Source organism: Pogoniulus pusillus, chromosome 15, assembly GCF_015220805.1.
Source record: "Pogoniulus pusillus isolate bPogPus1 chromosome 15, bPogPus1.pri, whole genome shotgun sequence".
Lineage (NCBI taxonomy): Eukaryota > Metazoa > Chordata > Aves > Piciformes > Lybiidae > Pogoniulus > Pogoniulus pusillus.
In genome coordinates this window covers 1,057,828-1,075,684 of record NC_087278.1, presented here as the reverse complement: position 1 = coordinate 1,075,684, position 17,857 = coordinate 1,057,828, and the positions used below count along the sequence as shown (strand labels likewise).

Sequence of the window (17,857 nt, the reverse complement as noted above, 5' to 3'; positions counted from 1 at the left end):
AAGCAGCAGTGAGGTGGATGTGAACTGCTTGAAGGAGAGAAGTCAGAGCTGTGGTCAGTGGAGCAGGTTCCAGCTGCAGGCCTGTGGAGTGCCTCAGGACTATTCAATACATTCATCAGTGCCCTGGCTGAGGGCACTTTGCTGATGGCACCAAACTGGGAGCAGTGGCTCACACCCCTCAGGCTGTGCTGCCATTCAGCCAGGCCTCAACAGGCTGGAGGGAGGGGTGGGAACTAAATGGAATCCAACAAGGCCAAGGGTAGAGCCTGGCAGCTGGGGAAGAACAAGCCCATGGACCAGTACAGGCTGGGGACTCACATGTTGGAGAGCAGCACAGGGGAAAGGGCCCCAGGGGTCTTGGTGGCCAAAAGGCTGCCCACGAACCAGCAGTGTGCCCTTGTGGCCAAGGATGTCCTAGGCTGGATTAGAAGGGCTGTGCTGAGGCCACATCTGGAACTGTGTCCAGTTCTGGCTTCAAGAAGGACCTCAGAGAACTGCTTGAGAGTCCAGCCCAGAGCCCCAAAGCTGCTGCAGGCAGTGAGCATCTCCTGTAAGGCCAAGCTGAGGGAGCTGGGAGCAGAGGAGCCTGAGGCTGCCCTCGTTGCTGTGCTAAAGATGTGCAGGGCTGGAGCCAGGCTCTGCTCAGGGATGGCCAAGGACAGCACAAGGGGCACTGGGGGCAATCTGGAGCAAATGAGGTGCCAGGGGAACTTTTGTCACTGGGAGGGTGCTGGAGGCCTGGAGCAGGCTGCCAGGGAGGCTGTGGAGTCTCCTTCTCTGGAGACTTCCAAGACTCTTCTGGCTGTGCTCCTGGGGGCCCTGCCCTGCGTGAGCCTGCTCTGGATGATCTCCAGTGGTCTCTTCCAACCCTTCCCATGCTGTGATCCTTCTATAGCTCACTCTGGTGAAAAAGCTGAGTTCTGACCCAAGCTTGCAGTGTGTCACAAAGAGCAGCTGGAGGGACAAGAGCAGTTAGTGAGCACTGAGAGCACTGTCTGTTGGAAAATGTAGTTTTAATAGATATTCTTCATCTTACATTAGAGCACAATAAATACACCACAGTCTAGAGACATTTCAGATGACACTGAAGGAAAAGAGGGAGAAAACCAACAGACCACAGAACCATCACTCCTGAGCTGCCTGACTAAACACTCCCTACTGCAGCCACTACAAGCTCACACACTTCAGCTCTGCCTCAACAAAAGCTTTTTGAGCCTTTTTTCCCCCCTCTCCTCTCTCTTTTGTGTTTGTTTTTCTGAGGGGAGAGGAATAAAGAGAACAGGGATAAAAAAAAATTAGAAGGAAGCAAAAAGAGAGGTGCTCAGGGAAGATGCTGGACTCCCAGACAAGATGCAGACACAAAAAAACCAAGGATGAAAGGGAAGTTCTTCCATCACTTCCCTTCCCTGCACTAAAGCAGCTTTGTCGCTATGGAAGCGGAGCAGTTGCTCAAGCAAGTAGCTACTAGGAGCTGTAGAGAAAACCAGTGGCATGAGGCTGTAGTAAGTGGTTAAGCACACATCAGATGGTACACAAGCTGCTGGCAACTGCTTCTACACACCGGTGATTTGTGTTCGTAGAGGGCAGGGACTAAAGGAGGGAGAGAAGTGTGCAGCCTAAGAGGCGACAAGGAGCAGCAGAGAGGAGCGGTGCAGGTCGCCGCCCTCAGCCTCCGCCCGCCCCGAGGAGCTCCCCGGGAACGCACCGCAAGGACTGCTAAAGGGCTGGTGAGAACCAGCAGAGACTGGGGTCTAAAAGCCACTGCACACACAGCTCCCTGCCAGCTCGGCCAGGGCAAGGTCAGCCACCTAACACCAACTAACCAAGAAAGCAGCAGAGAACAGAGAGCTGAAAGCTTGCTCCTTCCACCTCTGGAGGCTTGGATCTGTCAGGGCATCGCCTTTGCTCCTCCGGTGACTGCCAGAGCAGGGAGAAGACAGCAAAAAGAGACTGTACAAAGGCCAAAGTAGAATTACAAACCAACGTTTTACTAGAACAGAAGATGTACAGGAGGGGCTGTTTCCAGACAAGCCATACAGAATGCTCACAAGCTTTTCCTCGGGGGGTTGTTTCTCTACACTCAACAGCAGAACCACGACGTTATCAGGGAGGGTGATGGATGGTTTCGCGCTCCCAGCCGGGCGCTCAGACAGTGAAGCTTCTCCACCTACAGCGGCTAAGTTAGACTGGGCTAGAGGGAATAGTCTAGAACTGGTTAGCTGCTTTTACCAATGCAATTAGCATCACCATAAAAAGGGGGGGGGGGGGGGAAGGAGGAGCCCACGAAATCAAAACAAAGCCCTGCAGCTAACCCTTGCCTACCGTCATTCACAGTGCTTATACTGAGACCAAGGGCAGGGGGGCAGGGAGACCGAAACTGATCAAAAGCAGAGATGTGCTGCTGCTGCTTTCAAACGACTTCACGACAATCCAGATGCTGCTTCTAGCCTCTGCTCATGCGGTACAACAGTGAATTAGGACAAGACACAGGGTTGCTAATGTGCATTTAATCACCAAAGGACTGGAGATGGCTGGGCTTTTATTCTGTCATGGTTTTCTAAGACTGTGTCCATTAAATGCAAACAAAACACCAAAAAATAAAGGAAATCAGAACAAAACCCCAAAAAACAAGGAAGAGGTCTTGGCAGAAGAGGAGAAGTGATGCACACTTGATGTTGAAAGCAGGTTTAAATATTATTCATGGCATATAGCCTAGTCCATGCTCTGGCTGCAAAGGAAGAGGAAACAGGTTTAGGCAAAGGTGCATTTGGCAGTGCTCAAGCAGTCTGCAGTGCTGAGAGATCCCTGGGACACAGCAGCTGGCAGAGCACAGGGGCACTGCCCACAGCTCTGGGCTCAGCAGCTTGCTCTGGTTTGCTTTGTCCAGGGCACTTGCTGGCACTCAGAGTTTTTTCAGAGCAGTTTCTGACTTTGTTTGGCTTTTTGGTGTTCTTTTCCCTTTCTTCAGGGCCATGTCTCAGATTTTTGCTTTGGCTTCTTTTTCAGGGCAGTTTCTCAGGGATTTTTGATTTGATTTTCCTTTTTGTCAGGGCAGTTTCTGAGATTTTAGGTTAGTTTGATTTGTTGTTTTTTTTTTCCAGGGCAGTTCCTCAGGTTTTTGGTTTGATTTGATTTGGGTTTTTAGGCAGGGCAGTTTCTGAGATTTTAGGTTAGTTTGATTTTTTTTTTTTCCCCAGGGCAGTTCCTCAGGTTTTTTTGTTTGATTTGATTTGGGTTTTGGTTTGAGTTGATTTGGGCTTTTTTTTGTCAGGGCAGTTTCTGAGCCTTTAGGGTTGGTTTGATTTGGGTTGCTTATTTTCAGGGCAGTTTCTCAGTTTTTTTGTTTGGTTTGATTTGGTTTTTTTTCAAGGCAGTTCCTCAGATTTTAGGTTGGTTTGATTTGGTTTTTTATTTCAGGGCAGTTTCTTAGAGCTTTGGTTTGATTTGATTTGTTGGGAGTTTTTTTTTAGGGCAGTTTCTGAGCTTCTGGGTTGATTTTAGGTTGATTTGTTTCTTTTTATTTTCAGGGCAGTCTCCCAGGTTTTGTGTTTGGTTTCATTTGTTGTTTGTCTTATCAGGGCAGTTGCTGACATCCTGGGTTGGTTTGATTTGTTGTTTATCAGGGCAGTTTCTGAGATTTCTGTTTCCTTAGAGGCACATAAGAAGTAGTCACATACTGAGCACTGGCATGGGCAGTGACTTGCAGACATTGAGGTGCTGGCACAGGTCCAGAGAGGGGCAATGAAGCTTGTGAGGGGTCTGGAGAACAGAGCTGGTGAGGAGCAGCTGAGGGAAATGAGATTGCTCAGTCTGGGGAAGAGGAGACCTCACTGCTCTCTGCAGCTCCCCAAGAGGAAGCTGATGCCAACTGGGGGCTTGTCTCTCCTCCAGACAAGGGATGTGACAAGAGGAAATGGCCTCAAGTTGCCCCAGGAGAGGTGTAGGTTGGATATGAGAAGAAATGTCCTGACTGAAAAGGTTCCCAAAGGCTGGCCCAGGCTGCCTGGGGAGGTGACCAAATCCCCATCCCTGGAAGTGCTTAGAAGAGGCAGAGCTGTGGTGCTCAGGGACAAGCTTTAGCAGCAGCCTTGGTAGAGGCAGAGAATGGTTGGACTGGATGACCTCAAAGGGCTTTTTCCACCCAAAACCATTCTATGACTTCCAGGAGCTCTAGGACCTCAAGAGAGCACTGCAGGCACATGTGTGTAGGTTACCTGGACTGTGCCTGGATGCAGTAACTGTCACCAATTAGCAATCAGCTACTTCCTAAAAGGAGGGGAGGCAAAGAAAAAGTAGTGCAAGATACATCACCTGTTTCTATGGCTTGGGCTTCATTGGTCTTCCACTGCTCAGCTACATCATTTGCTAGAGGATCATCTGGATTTGGAGCACTTAACAAAGCCTGGATTGATAGCAGAACTGTACGGATCTGCAAGGCTGGGGACCATTTATCTAAGGAGACATTTACAGCAGGGTGAAACACCAGGGGCAGCATCAGCCACACAGCCAGCAAGCCTCCCTCTCCCCGGCTAGAGTAGCAGCAGCAAAGGACTCGTTAACGACAGCTCTCTTTAGGGTCAATTACAAGTCTCTTGCTCTCAGTAAGATCATAAGAAAGAGGAGGAGGCAGCACTTACCTTTCAAGATATCTAAACATATTCTTCCCAGCTTGTCTACGTTAGGGTGGTAAATTTTGGTCATGAAACGTACTTTTGGAGCTGCCATGGGGTATTCTTCAGGAAGGAATAGTTCAAGTTTAAATGTCCCACCCTCAAAGGGGGAGTCCTGCGGCCCTGCGATCACCACGTGGAAGTAACGCGCGTTGCTCTCATCCGGCTCCGCCTTGATCCCGGGGACAGGCTCTGCCAGCAGGCGCTGGGTCTCCTAAGGGGAGAAGCAGCCACGGAACAAACTCAGCCCCTCGTACAGACACGTTCCAACCGCTTTAAAAGCAAGCACCAACTGTCTGACAAACAGGCACAAACCCTTTTCAACCTCACTCGGAGCTGCTTGCCTGCATCCACAGCAACACTGGCTGTGTTAAAGGACCTTTGCTGCGAGAATCACAGCATGGGCTGGCTCCAACGGGACCTTCAAGATCATCTAGTTCCAAGCCCTTGCCATAGGCAGGTACAGCTCTACTAGCTCAGGTTGCTCAAGGCATCATGCTTCCAGGGAGGACACATCCACAGCTTCCCTGGGCAGCCTGGTCCAATGTCTCACCCCCTTCACTGGCAAGAATTTCTTCCTTCTCCACTCTCAATCTGCCCTCCCCAAGCTTCACTCCTTCAACCATCCTGAAGGTCTTTCCCAATCTAAATGCTTCCTTCTCCGAGTAACACATCCTAATGGTCGGGCTGATCTCAGCAGCCCCCGGCTCCCATCAGTCACTCTGGCCCCCAGCACCACCAGCACGCTGCGAGCACAGCAGGCAGCCAGTTCTGGCTCCAAACGCCCCACGCTCAGCAGTCCCCTGGCAGCAGCACTGCTGCCTGCCAGCCTGGCTGCGGGAGCAGAGCCTGGCTGCAGGCTGCACATCCTGCCACTGGACAACAAACAATGAGAGCACCCACGAACGAGGAAGGAAATGATCTCCTAACTGAGGCACCGAGGGGGCTACACCACTGCTAGCACCTCAGCACCTTCAGACAGCTCTTCGTGACCTGGCTGTGGTCACCTTGCTATAAAACCCCTCAGCAAGGGGGAGGGCAGACAGCAGTTCTGCTGAACACAGCTGCACAAATGCTGAGGCTGCTCAGCAGCCCCTGGGGAACATGAATATTGGATGAAAACTGCTTTAAAAGCAAGGATGCTTCACTGCCTGCCCTCAGCACGCAACTCCACCACATAATGGAAGCTGTTTTCCAGGGGAGATGATGAACACCACTTGCAAGGTATCAGCGAGGGACCTGCCAGGAGCTAATGCAGCCACACCACCGCTGATCCAGGCCAGGATGCAGCTGGCCCTCTTGGCCACCTGCTCTTGAAAAGCAGAGCACTTGCAGGAGCCTTTGTTTATTATTTTACGTTTAAATGTATTTGTTTGCAGTAAATGCTTTTGTAAGAGAGCAATTCATTTTGTCCTCATGGGAACTCAAACTCCTATCCACTAACCCTGCTCCAAAAGAGGATCCCACAGTGCTCCTTATTAGCTCTCCTCTATGGGAACACAAACTCCTATCCACTAACCCTGCTCCAGAAGAGGATCCCACAGTGCTCCTTATTAGCTCTCCTCTATGGGAACTCAAACTCCTATCCACTAACCCTGCTCCAGAAGAGGATCCCACAGTGCTCCTTATTAGCTCTCCTCCAGCAGTCTGAACTCAGCCTCACAGAAGAGATTTCAGGACATATTTCGACCTCTAAAGCCTTCAGTGAACTATCTCCTGCTGCCTTAAGCAGTTATCTCTCCTTGTCACGCTGCAGTGTTTACAGATTGAGACCTCTTCTTGCTCCTGCTTTTACTCCACGTTTTCCCAGCTGATGTCAGCATTCCCAGTGGCTAAAGGAAGTTCCTAAAGCCCAGCTGAAGGTACAGCCCCACCACATCACTGCCATTTACTACTGGCTGTATCCCCCCTCCAGTTCAGCTTTCTCATTTCTGAGGAAGTGGTCACAAAGCACAGAAGTGCTGAAGGTGTTTTGACAAGCAAAAGCAAATCTCCTCTTATTACCACAGGTGGCCTGAAGCAGGATGACAGCTGATAGGGATGGGACAGATGGTGCAGCTGACAGGCTGCATTCTTGCTCTTCTATGAAGACATTACACTGAAAAATAATTGTATCCAAGGGAGGAGAAGCTCCCAACCTGTTTTTACTGCAAGCTGTGAGGACAAGAAGCCTCCAGAAAAGAGAGTGCTGTGCTTAAGGAGGGGAGCCAGCCACACAGATCTGGACAAGTCAGAGAGGTGGCTGAGGAGAATCGCATGAGGTTCAATATGGCAAAGTGCAAGGTGCAGCACCTGAGTAAGGGCAAGCCTCAAAATCAGGCTGGGGCTGATGAGACAGAGCAGCCCTGCAGGAAAGCATTTGGGGGTACAGGTTTTAACCACCAAAAGAGTCTGTCTATCTTCCTTCTTGCTAGAATAGTCATCTGGCAACCTTCTGTAGTGGTGAGACTACAGAAAAGCATCTCTGTGACCAGCAGCTTTATGCTGCTACCTTAAAAAGAGAGAACACAGAAACACAGACCGGTAGGGGTTGGGGGACACCTCTGGAGATCATCCAGTCCAACCCCCTTGGCCAAAGCAGGACCACCCAGGGCAGGTCACACGGGAACACATCCAGATGAGCCCAATCTCTTTGGGCAGCCTGCTCCAGGGCTCTGTCATCCTCACAGCAAAGGAGTCTTCCCAGCACCGAAGTGGAACTTCCTGGGTTCCAGCTTGTACCCACTGCCCCTTGCCCTGTCCCAGGACACCAGTGAGAGCAGCCTAGCTCCTCCTTCCTCATTAAATCTTTCAAAGGCACATGTTAAAAGGCACAACACTGCATCTTTCCACAAAGCCTCAGGGGAATGGCTCCTCCCTGGTACTCTGAGCAGCTCTTTTACTAGCTCAGTTCTCTCTGCAGCACTGGAGCAATCTACCTTCAGCATCACCTGCTACCACAGAGGTTACACCCCAGAGGCACTTCTAGAGAGGATGTGGCAGACAGTTTCAGACTCCACAGATGATGTTGCAGGTTACAGATTCTCCAAAAGAAATGAGACTTACAAGGGAAGCCCCAGCTTCAGTTACACAGCTCCATGGTTCTGTGAACTTGGAGGGTACCACAGCCCCCATCTGTGTGGGAGCTGATGTGATGGGAACAGGTCTCTTTCAGGTCAACTCAGCGCTCATCAGTCTGCTCACTACTTGCTTCCCAGAGGAGATCAGACACTTGCTGTCAAGTCACAGGTTCATAAAGAGGTCTGGTTTGGAAGGGAAATTAAACATCATCCAGCTCCAACCTCCTGTCATGGGCAGGGACACCTCCCACTAGCCCAAGAGGCTCAAAGTCTTGTCCAACCCAGCCCTGAACACCTCTGGGGAGAGGACATCCACAGCCTCTCCGGGCAACCTGTGCTAGTGTCTCCCCACCCTCACTGAAAGGATTACCCCCTCCTGTCCAGTCTAAATCTACCCTCCTCAAGCTCAAATCCATTCCCTCTCCAGGAAGACTTCTGAAGCAGATGAAAGGTCACCACCAAAAGCAAAGAGTCTTTAAGAACAAGCTGCACCTGATACTCCACTCTCAAGGACCCAAAGTCAGTGCAAGCCTTTAGCTCACTCTCCAGGGGCTTAAGCTATTGAATTTACAGCTGAATCAAAATGCTTTCCTGCACACCATTCCAGCATGGCTCTCAGTCCTTCCTGAGCAACCTCACCTCCATAGGTACCTCCCTCCACCTCTCCCTTTCCCCACAAAACACAAGGTTTACCCCTCGGCAGCAGCAGCAGCACCGATCTGTGCTGCTGCTGTTCCACGCACCCCTACCGTTCGCAAAGCCAAACAACAAAGGAGATCGCAGAGCTGGTCTGGCTTAAGCAATAACCTGCACTGCAGAGTCCTGAGCCAGACCAGCTCCCTGGTCCAAGTTTAACACAGCAGCACAACCCCCTGCGTGCCAGCACAGCCCAGGCTACATCTGCTTCTGCAGTAAGGCTGCTCAGCAGGGACTGCAGCCTCATCACCTTGAGATCTTCTCCCTGCTCTACCGTACAGGTGCTGCCTCTGTGCCTTGTGCTGGCTCTCTGCAACTTCAGCATTTCCATCCATTAGAGACCATCTAGTTTCAGCTCTCCTGCCACGGGCAAGGACACCTCCCACTAGCCCAGGTTGTTCAGGGCCTCATCCAATCTGGCCTTGAGCACCTCCCAGGAAAGGTATCCATGACCTCTCTGGGCAACCTGTTCCAGTGTCTCCCCAGACACACAGGAAAAGAGATTTCTTCCTGATCTCCAGTTTGAATCCCCCCTCTTCCAGCTCAAAGCCATTCCCCCCACATCCTATCACTCCCAGCCCTTGTCACAAGTCCCTCGCCAGCTCTCCTGTGCCCCCCTTCAGGTTCTGGAAGGCAGCTCTAAGGTCTCCCCAGAGCCTTCTCTTCTCCAGCTCAAACAGCCCCAACTCTCTCAGCCTGTCCCTACAGCAGAGCTGCTGCAGCCCTCTGATCATCTTTGTGACCCGCTCTGGATCACCTCCAACACTTCAATGTCCTTCTTATGCTGGAAGCCCCAGAACTGGACTCACTTCACTCCTGCTGGTCACAAGCATTTGGTTCACGTCCTCCTTCTGCCTGCAGCAAACCCTTGCAGCCACCAGTGCTGTTCTAGTCTGGCCACATCTTAACAGGAAGGATTAATTTTGAGGTATGAAATACCAAGTAAAGGGAGAAACTTAAAAGCAGGGTACCAGCACAAGGCCAAGCCAGAATTCCTTCCTATTCTGTCAGAGCAGGATAAGGAGGAAGCTCACACTTATCTCCTCCACCAAGAAGGGCTCAGTTACACACAAGAAGGTAAGCCACAGGCATGTGTTAGCTTTGATTTCTGAGGGGGAGGCAGTAGGAGAAAGTGAAACATCAGTCAAAACTGTCTTCTACCTACAGAGATAAAACTGTCTCCAAAAAAGCCACAAAGGTTTCATTCAAAACTTTCTTTTTCCTAACTGGAGGTGTTCAAGAAATGGGTGGCTGTGGCACCTGGGGACATGGTTTAATGGCCATGGACTTGCTGAGCTCAGAGGGCTTTTCCAATCCAAACAGCTCGGTGATTTTGGCAGAGATTTGTTTTCTCCAGGGTCTACCAATTCATTAGCTATGAGCACGTAAGGAACAGGTTTGTAGTGATAAGACAAAGGGTTGAAGCTGGAAGAGATCTGAGACTGGAGATAGGAAGAAATTCCTGAGAGGGAGAGTGAGGAGACACTGGCACAGGTTGCCCAGGGAGGTTGTGGAGCACAGAGAGGGAGGGTGAGGAGACACTGGCACAGGTTGCCCAGGGAGGTTGTGGAGCACAGAGTGTGAGGGTGAGGAGACACTGGCACAGGTTGCCCAGGGAGGTTGTGGAGCACAGAAGCACCCAATGTGATCAAAGATTACACTGGGTGCTTCTGTGCTCCACAATCTCTCTGGAGGTGTTCAAGCCCAGGCTGGATGAGGCCTGGGCTGGTGGGATGTGTCCTTGCCCACGGTGAGGGGGAGGTTGGAAGCAGATGGCCTTCAAGGTCCCTTCCAAGCCAAACCATTCCATGAATTTTAACCCTTGCAAAGTCATTTACAGTGAGAGAAGGCCAAATGCACTCCAGGTAACAGCGAGTTCCCAGAAGGAAACAATTAAAATCCATCATCAACCCAACTCCTGGAAGCTGCCAAGCAACAGTAATAGGTTAAGAGGAGCATTTTTAAGGTCAGCATCACTCTCCCTCAGGAATGACCTCACTCTTCAATTTTCACAGGTTACAGGAGCTTGGAAGTGTGAAGCTGAGATTGGATGCAAATTCCTAGAGGATTATCTATGTACTGGCACAGATCAGGCTTTTTCATGGTGCATCTCCAGCCACAGGGAAGTGAGGCACAACTGAATTCACTACCAGCAGAAACCATTCCTGCAATTACACTGGTGGAGCACACTGGCATTACAGTCACAGGATCAGAGAATGGGTTGCAAGCCACTTTAAAGATCATCTAGGCAAACCCCCTGCCATGGGCAGGGATATCTCCCACTAGCCCAGGCTGCTCAATCTAGCCTTGAGCACCTCCAGGGAGTGGGCACCCACAATGGCTACAATCTTCCTCCCATGTCCTACAGAGCCAATGCTAGCTGGTTTCAAGGTGGACCCACCACTGGCCAGGGCTGAGCCCATCAGTAACAGCACCTCTGCGGTTGCTGAGCAGTTTTTGTCCCTTCTCAATACAGCAGACACAGAATCACAGAATCAGACAGGTTGGAAGAGACCTCCAAGATCATCCAGTCCAGGCTAGCACCCAGCCCTGTCCGGTCAACCAGACCATGGCACTAAGTGCCCCATCCAAGCTTTGCTTCAACACCTCCAGCCATGGGCACTCCACCACCTCCCCGGGCAGCCCATTGCAACGCCAATCACTCTCTCTGTGAAGAAGAGCAGAGAGGAGTTAAAGTACATGAGAAAACAAGCCTGCAGACACCAGGGCCAGGGAAGGCAGAAGGAGGTGCTCCAAGCACTGGAGAAAATTCCTCTGCAGCCCATAGTGAGGAACAGGTTGGAAAAGGCTGCGCAGGGAGGTGGTGGAGTCCCCATCCCATCCCTGGATGTGTTCAGGAAACCTGTGGCTATGGCCCTTGGGGACATGGTTTAACTGCAATGGTGTTGGGTTGGACTGGATGATCTTAGAGAGCTTTTCCAACCCAAACACTTCTGTGACTCTGTGAAGAGTGTTCTTGTCCTCCAGGCCCAAGCCTCCTCCTCAGACTCCATCCTACACCTCCACACAAGACCTGCCCTGCCAAACTTCAGGCTTCCAGCCCCTGCCTGTTCATCCCTGCTGCCACCACAGCCAGCCTATGCCATACAAGCTGCCTGGCAAGGAAACTCCAAGAGGGCTGCAGAGTCTATGTGGTATCTTCCTACATTTATTGTGGAGGAAAGGGGAAGAAATGCCAGCAAAGGCTGGAACTAGACCTTCAAGGTCCCTTCCAACCAATCTATGAGTAAGGTGGTTTAAGAGCCCAAAAACCTCTCCAAAAATTCCCAGAGTGTCCTGCCTTCTAGGTACCCACTAGATTCAGACATCACACGAGGGGCAGTGACATTACAGAGACCAAAATACAGCTCCTCTGGCAAGTGCCAAGGGACAGCAGTGTCCAGGAGGAATGGGGTTCATGCCTAAGCACCAAAGAAATGCAGAACAGCAGAGGGAGGTGCTGAGTTTGTAGCCAGACTTTTTTTGTTGGGTTGTTTTTAATCCAGGAAGCTAAAACACAGAAGAGGCAGAGAAATCAAAAAGTGATGGTGACTTCAATCTTCCCCTGGAGACAGATGTCCATGTCCCAGAAGCCCATAGCTTCCAAGATGGAACTTTCAAGAAAGTTCAAGTCTACTGCCAGTAATACTGATTAAAACCATCCAGAACCTTCCAGGAGCTGCAGACTATATGGCTGGTTCCTAACTTTTAAAGCATTAAATGCTGGTTATACTGAGCTCTAGCAGAGTGCAGGAGGCACTTATCACCACTCACACCACCAGAAATCCTCCTGGAAATTCCACTCTTTGAAGGAGCATTTTATGAGTCAGCAGTTCAGATGATACCCAGATTCCTGCACACTGCTGCATGCAGGAGCTCACTGGCAGCAACGTGGGAATAGCCCACAGTAAACACCCACAGACTGCACCGGGTTGGAAGAGACCCTCCAAGGGCATCTTGGCTAATCTCCTGCACTCAGCAGGGACACCTCGAACTAGAGCAGGCTGCCCAGGGACACATCAACTCTGATCCTGAATGTCTCCAAAGATGGAGCCTCAGCCACGTTCCTGGGCAACCTGTCCTGGTCTCTCCCCACCCTCACTGTGCACAACTCCCTCCTAACCTAACTCTGCCCTGCTCCGGTTTCAAACCACTGCCCTCAGCCTACCCCCACAGGCCCTTCTGAACAGTCCCTCCCCAGCCTGCCTGCAGGTCCCCTTTGGAGTCTGAAATGAAGCTCTAAAGTCTGCCTGGAGCCTTCTCTTCTCCAGGCTGAACAGCCTCAAAGTCTCTCAGCCTGTCCTCACAGCAGAGATGCTCCAGCCCTCTTCTGATTCTCTTTGTGGCCCTCCTCTGGACCTGCTTTGCCAGCTCCATCTCCATGTGATGGGAGTCCCACAGCTGGATAGAGTACTGCAGGTGAGGTCTCACCAGAACAGAGGGAGAGAATCCCCCCTCTCAACAGCACAGAAAGCTCTCAGAGAGCAAACACTGCCCTGTGGAGGAAGAACTCAATGCCTCAATAACTCAACACTGACAAACTCATCTAAAAAAAAGGCAAGCAAAAGAAAGCAGTCTCAGCTCCTGCCTCAGATGGTTTACTTTACTATGTGAGCAGCTGCAGTGACTGTAACACAAATGCTCCTTAGCAGCTGGCTGCAGCCAACATACAGACCTGGACACGAAATCATGAATGATGAGATCACTGCAGCAGTGAAAGCAGCAGGGGCAGAGAAAGGATTTGCAAGGCTGACACTAAGAAGCACTGCCCGTCCCATTCAGAGGCACCAACTGCACTTGACACAGCAAGGAGGAGGTTTGAATGTCAGCCAGAGGAAAAAAAAGGAATTCAGATGCAATTCAACTCCTTCCTCAACTGGCACTACGTGACTCTGCAAGGCTGGAGGGAACCAGGGGGGCAAGAGAAGAGTGAATCGCTGGGGCTATTTACTGTGCATGCTGCAAGGGCTCGCTCTGGAAGGCTGCCTGGGGAGAACAGAGCCTACAGCATCAAACCCAGACACCTACCTAACTGTGCCACACCACAGCTTTGAGTTAGCTGCATTAACACATCCATGCACTGAAGGGATTCTCAAAGGACCCCTGGTCGTTGGGGCTACTCAATTGAACAAGAATACCTGCTCTCTGTTCACAAGACAGAAGGCTTTCCAGTTGGGTCTTTAGAGACCCAAAACTATCATATTCTACTCACCATTTGTGCTGTGCCAAGCCATAACCCTGAAGAAGAATCCCAGGATGCCAGGTTGAAGGGACCCCAAGGATCATCTGTTCCAACCTTTCTAGGTGAGGCTGGAGTTGCACTGAGCTGCCCCAGCAGCCTGCTGAGCTGAGTCTTCAAACTGCCCAGTGCAGGGGACTCCAGCACTGCCCCTGGGGGACGACTCCAGTGTCTGACTGTACTCATGGGGAACATTTTCTTCTGGAGCCCAATGGGAATCTCCCCAGCAGTAACCTGCCCCCATCACTCCTTGTCTTTTCCATGGGGCTCCCATCCTCCTGGGAGCCAGCCCTGCTGTCCTGTCATGTCTTGAGCTTACACATCCTCTCCCTCTGCTTGCTCCAGGTCTCTGTTTCTAAGCAGAGTAATCTGAGGGCAAAACTTTGAATTTAGGGGAAGTACTGGAAATAGCAGGCAGAGCTCTCTGCCCAGACAAGGAAAGCTACTGCTCTCCTGCTGAGCTAGATGACAGGCTGCACAGAGGCAGGGCTGCTAGTCAACCTGAGAGCCAGGCCATCTGCCAGCAGCCGGTCACGACGAGGAACGCCAGCTGCATTTTGAGCAGTTGACTGGATTCTGTACTTCATTACAGTCCAGATAGGCCCTGCTGTCCCCAGCCAGCCCCTGGCAGGCCTGGCTGAGCACAACACAAAGGCTGCATGTGGAGAAGGTCTTTTCCTACCAGTAACCCAAGCCACTTGTTCATCAGGGCATCAGAAAATCAGATCTCCCTGTTACTGGAGTTGTCTCATCCTTCTACAGCTCCTTCCTACCTCCATCTCCCACTTCGCTTTTCTATCAGCCTCTCACTAACAAGAGTTCACTCCCTCCAAGACAACCAGCAAGAGGAGACTTAACTCTTAACATCAAGATTGCCAGGTCAGAAGAGGTCAAAACTGTTCTCACTTAAGGCTCCTGAAGACTCGAGTAGGCCTCTCTAGGTCTGCACCTCTGCACCTGCAAGATTTCCAAGTACGACTCTGCACGTTCAGGCTGCAGTAACAAGTCAGATTCAAGTCCTGGGCCATGGGAACATCTGGCAGGGCAGGCACAGCAGAGGAGACAGAGAACTGGCCACCTAACACAACCCACCCAAGATCCAACAGCTCAAGGCCTGGCCGCCTAACACAGCCCACCCAAGATCCAACAGCTCAAGGCCTGACCACCTAACACAACCCACCCAAGATCCAACAGCTCAAGGCCTGACCACCTAACACAACCCACCCAAGATCCAACAGCTCAAGGCCTGACCACCTAACACAACCCAACCAAGACTTAAAAGCCAGAGAGCAGCTGCAGACAGCTGCCCTTCCGTGCACACACGGATACACAACCCACCACACCCCCACCCTCTAGCAGAAAATGATCCCCAAAACCCTTCAGGGTGCTTGGCCAGAGGAAATCTGGAGTTTCTATGTGTCTCCTCCTGCTGCCCTCCACCTCCTCTCCTCCAGGAGAAGAAACCTTCCATTTTTTGAGGCGAGCAGTGTGAACTGCTCCAGGTTTTCCCTAGAAAAGCATGAAAATCCCAGAACTGCCAAGGAGGAAATGCACACACAGGTGGGTGCACTCCTTGGCTGTATTCAGGGGAACTGTCCAGAGCTCTTAACCCCAGAAGTAACAGCCAGCAGCATCACGACTGAGCTCTCAGCACAGCTCTGTGCTGAATCACGAATCAGTGCTCCCTCTCACACCTGAAACGCACCCAGCTTTGCATGCTGTGCACTCCAGCAGCCAGACGAGCCTCAGACTCACGCCGGAAGATCTGTCCTCGTTACTCAGTGCCGCTTACAGCTCTGAGCAGTGATCATGTTTCAGCCTGTCTCACGCACGATAAACACTGCTCCTGCCATGCTACCCCGGCTCCAGACAGCACTGCATCCTTCTCTGAGACATCTGGCTCTCTTTTCCATGCCCTCGGTGACATTCTGTCCCCAGGTGCATTCCAAGGGTTGCCACCGTCGCATGTTCAGCCAGGGGAGCCCTGCGGTGCCAGACACCACTTGCGACATTTGCTGCCTCCACAGGATGCTCCTTGCTTGCTGAAGGCTGACAAACCCTACTTAGCGACTTCTACAAAAGGAGCCATCACCAATTTGGGGCCTTCAAGTCACCTTACTGCAAATCAGCAGGCTAGCTACAGAACCAAGCTCTGTTCATAGCTTCCTCTGCAGAGGCAGCTCTGCTGAGCCACTCCAAAGCACTCAAGACTGGAGCTGAAACTGCAATGGGAGAGTCAGCTGAAAGGACCCCAAGGTTAAGAGTCCCTATGCAAAGCTTGGTGAACGAAAGCCGAAGCAGGACACTGAACCACCAGGTAAATGCGGAGTGGCCTGCTCAGGGCGCAGGAAGCAGTCACCGGCCCGGCCTGGTGCGCGCCGGTACGGATGTCCCTGCCGTGCGGCTGGAGCCCCGGGCGAGGCCTCGCTGTGCTTCGTCCCTTCTCGCACAGAAGGCGGGACCCGCACACCGCACGGCCACCGCCGCGCTCCTCCGCCCCAGCGCTGCGAGAGCGGAGCCAGGGAGCCGGGGCCGGGCAGGGCAGAGCGCCGAGGATCCACAGCGCTGGCGGAACCGGGCGGGGGTGCGTGCCCGCCGCCCTTCCGAGCTGCGGGGCGAGGAGCGGGCGCGCCAAGCACCCGGCGGTCGGCGGCACTGAGCGCTGCGAAGCGCCGGAGTCGCCCGGGCGGCTACCGCCACAGACGCGGGCCCGCTCCCGCTCGCCGGCAGGGCCCGGCCGCTCCCCACCGCCCGCGCACGCCGCCGCCGGGCCGAGGAACCTCCGCCAGCGGCAGCGGGAAGCGGAGATGAGGAGGCCAGGCCCGGCGCGGCCCGCTCGCCTCAGCGCCTCCCGCAGCCGCCCCCCCCTCGGCCAGCCAAGGAGGCCTGGAGCGGCCCTGCCCCCGCGCGGCCCTGATCGCGGGCACCGGAAGCGGCGCCCGAGCCGGCCCGGCCGTGGCCGCCGCAGGGGAGCGGTGGCGGTGCGGCGGCGGTCGCGGGGCGGTGCGGGGCCGTGCCGGGGCGGTGCGGGGCGGTGCGGGGCCGTGCGGGGGTACCTTGATGATCCTGCGGGGCAGCCCTGCCATCTTGTCTCCTCGCGCTGCGGCTCGGGCGGGGCGCGCGGCCGGAAGCAGCCCCGCGGCGCTTCCGGGGGCGGCACCGCCCACACCCCCTCCGCGCTCCGCTCCGCCGGGCGATGGCAGCCGCTGCGCTCCTGCGCTCCGCTCCGCCGGGCGATGGCAGCCGCTGCGCTCCTGCGCTCCGCTCCGCCGGGCGATGGCAGCCGCTGCGCTCCTGCGCTGCTGTGCTGCTGCGCTCCGCTCCGCCGGGCGATGGGAGCCGCTGCGCTCCTGCGCTCCTGCGCTCCGCCGGGCCATGGGAGCCGCTGCGCTCCTGCCCTCCTGCGCTCCGCCGGGCGATGGGAGCCGCTGCGCTCCTGCGCTCCTGCGCTCCGCCGGGCCATGGGAGCCGCTGCGCTCCTGCGCTCCGCCGGGCGATGGGAGCCGCTGCGCTCCTGCGCTCCTGCGCTCCGCCGGGCCATGGGAGCCGCTGCGCTCCTGCGCTCCTGCGCTCCGCCGGGCCATGGGAGCCGCTGCGCTCCTGCGCTCCTGCGCTCCTGTGCTCCGCCGGGCGATGGGAGCCGCTGCGCTCCTGCGCTCCGCTCCTGCGCTCCTGCGCTCCGCCGGGCGATGGGAGCCGCTGCGCTCCTGCGCTCCGCTCCTGCGCTCCTGCGCTCCGCCGGGCCATGGGAGCCGCTGCGCTCCTGCGCTCCTGCGCTCCGCCGGGCCATGGGAGCCCCTGCGCTCCTGCGCTCCGCTCTGACGGGCGATGGGAGCCGCTGCGCTCCTGCGCTCCGCCGGGCCATGGGAGCCGCTGCGCTCCTGCGCTCCGCCGGGCCATGGGAGCCGCTGCGCTCCTGTGCTCCGCTCTGACGGGCGATGGGAGCCGCTGCGCTCCTGCGCTCCGCCGGGCCATGGGAGCCCCTGCGCTCCTGCGCTCCGCTCTGACGGGCGATGGGAGCCGCTGCGCTCCTGCGCTCCGCCGGGCCATGGGAGCCGCTGCGCTCCTGTGCTCCGCCGGGCCATGGGAGCCGCTGCGCTCCTGTGCTGCTGCGCTCCGCCGGGCCATGGGAGCCGCTGCGCTCCTGTGCTCCGCCGGGCCATGGGAGCCGCTGCGCTCCTGTGCTCCGCCGG

At 54.3% G+C, this 17,857-nt stretch overlaps 1 protein-coding gene across 2 annotated transcripts; it reads right to left on the bottom strand.

The window, feature by feature from the left end:
- Positions 1-996: 996 nt before the first annotated feature.
- Positions 997-16,822, bottom strand: UBE2N (ubiquitin conjugating enzyme E2 N). 2 transcript variants are annotated; one of them, XM_064154907.1, is made up of 4 exons: positions 16,721-16,822; positions 4,638-4,884; positions 4,312-4,452; positions 997-2,728 (listed from the first exon to the last, which is right to left on the bottom strand). In XM_064154907.1, the coding sequence occupies exons 1-4, from the start codon at positions 16,748-16,750 to the stop codon at positions 2,688-2,690; spliced, it is 459 nt and encodes a 152-aa protein (XP_064010977.1). In that variant the 5' UTR covers positions 16,751-16,822; the 3' UTR covers positions 997-2,687. The 2 variants fall into 2 exon arrangements, with proteins under 2 accessions (XP_064010977.1, XP_064010979.1); XM_064154909.1 differs by lacking the exon at positions 16,721-16,822 and adding an exon at positions 15,370-15,396.
- Between the last annotated feature and the right edge of the window lie 1,035 nt (positions 16,823-17,857).

What these genes read in the sequence shown, in the direction of transcription:
- UBE2N (XM_064154907.1), bottom strand. Translation starts at nt 16,750, where the DNA reads ATGGCAGGGCTGCCCCGCAGGATCATCAAG. An exon ending in TGCCCCGCAGGATCATCAAG is followed by an intron (nt 4,885 to 16,720) that starts GTACCCCCGCAC and finishes TTCTCCCCTTAG; the next exon opens with GAGACCCAGCGCCTGCTGGC. An exon ending in AGCCCAAGCCATAGAAACAG is followed by an intron (nt 2,729 to 4,311) that starts GTGATGTATCTT and finishes CTTCCTTTGCAG; the next exon opens with CCAGAGCATGGACTAGGCTA.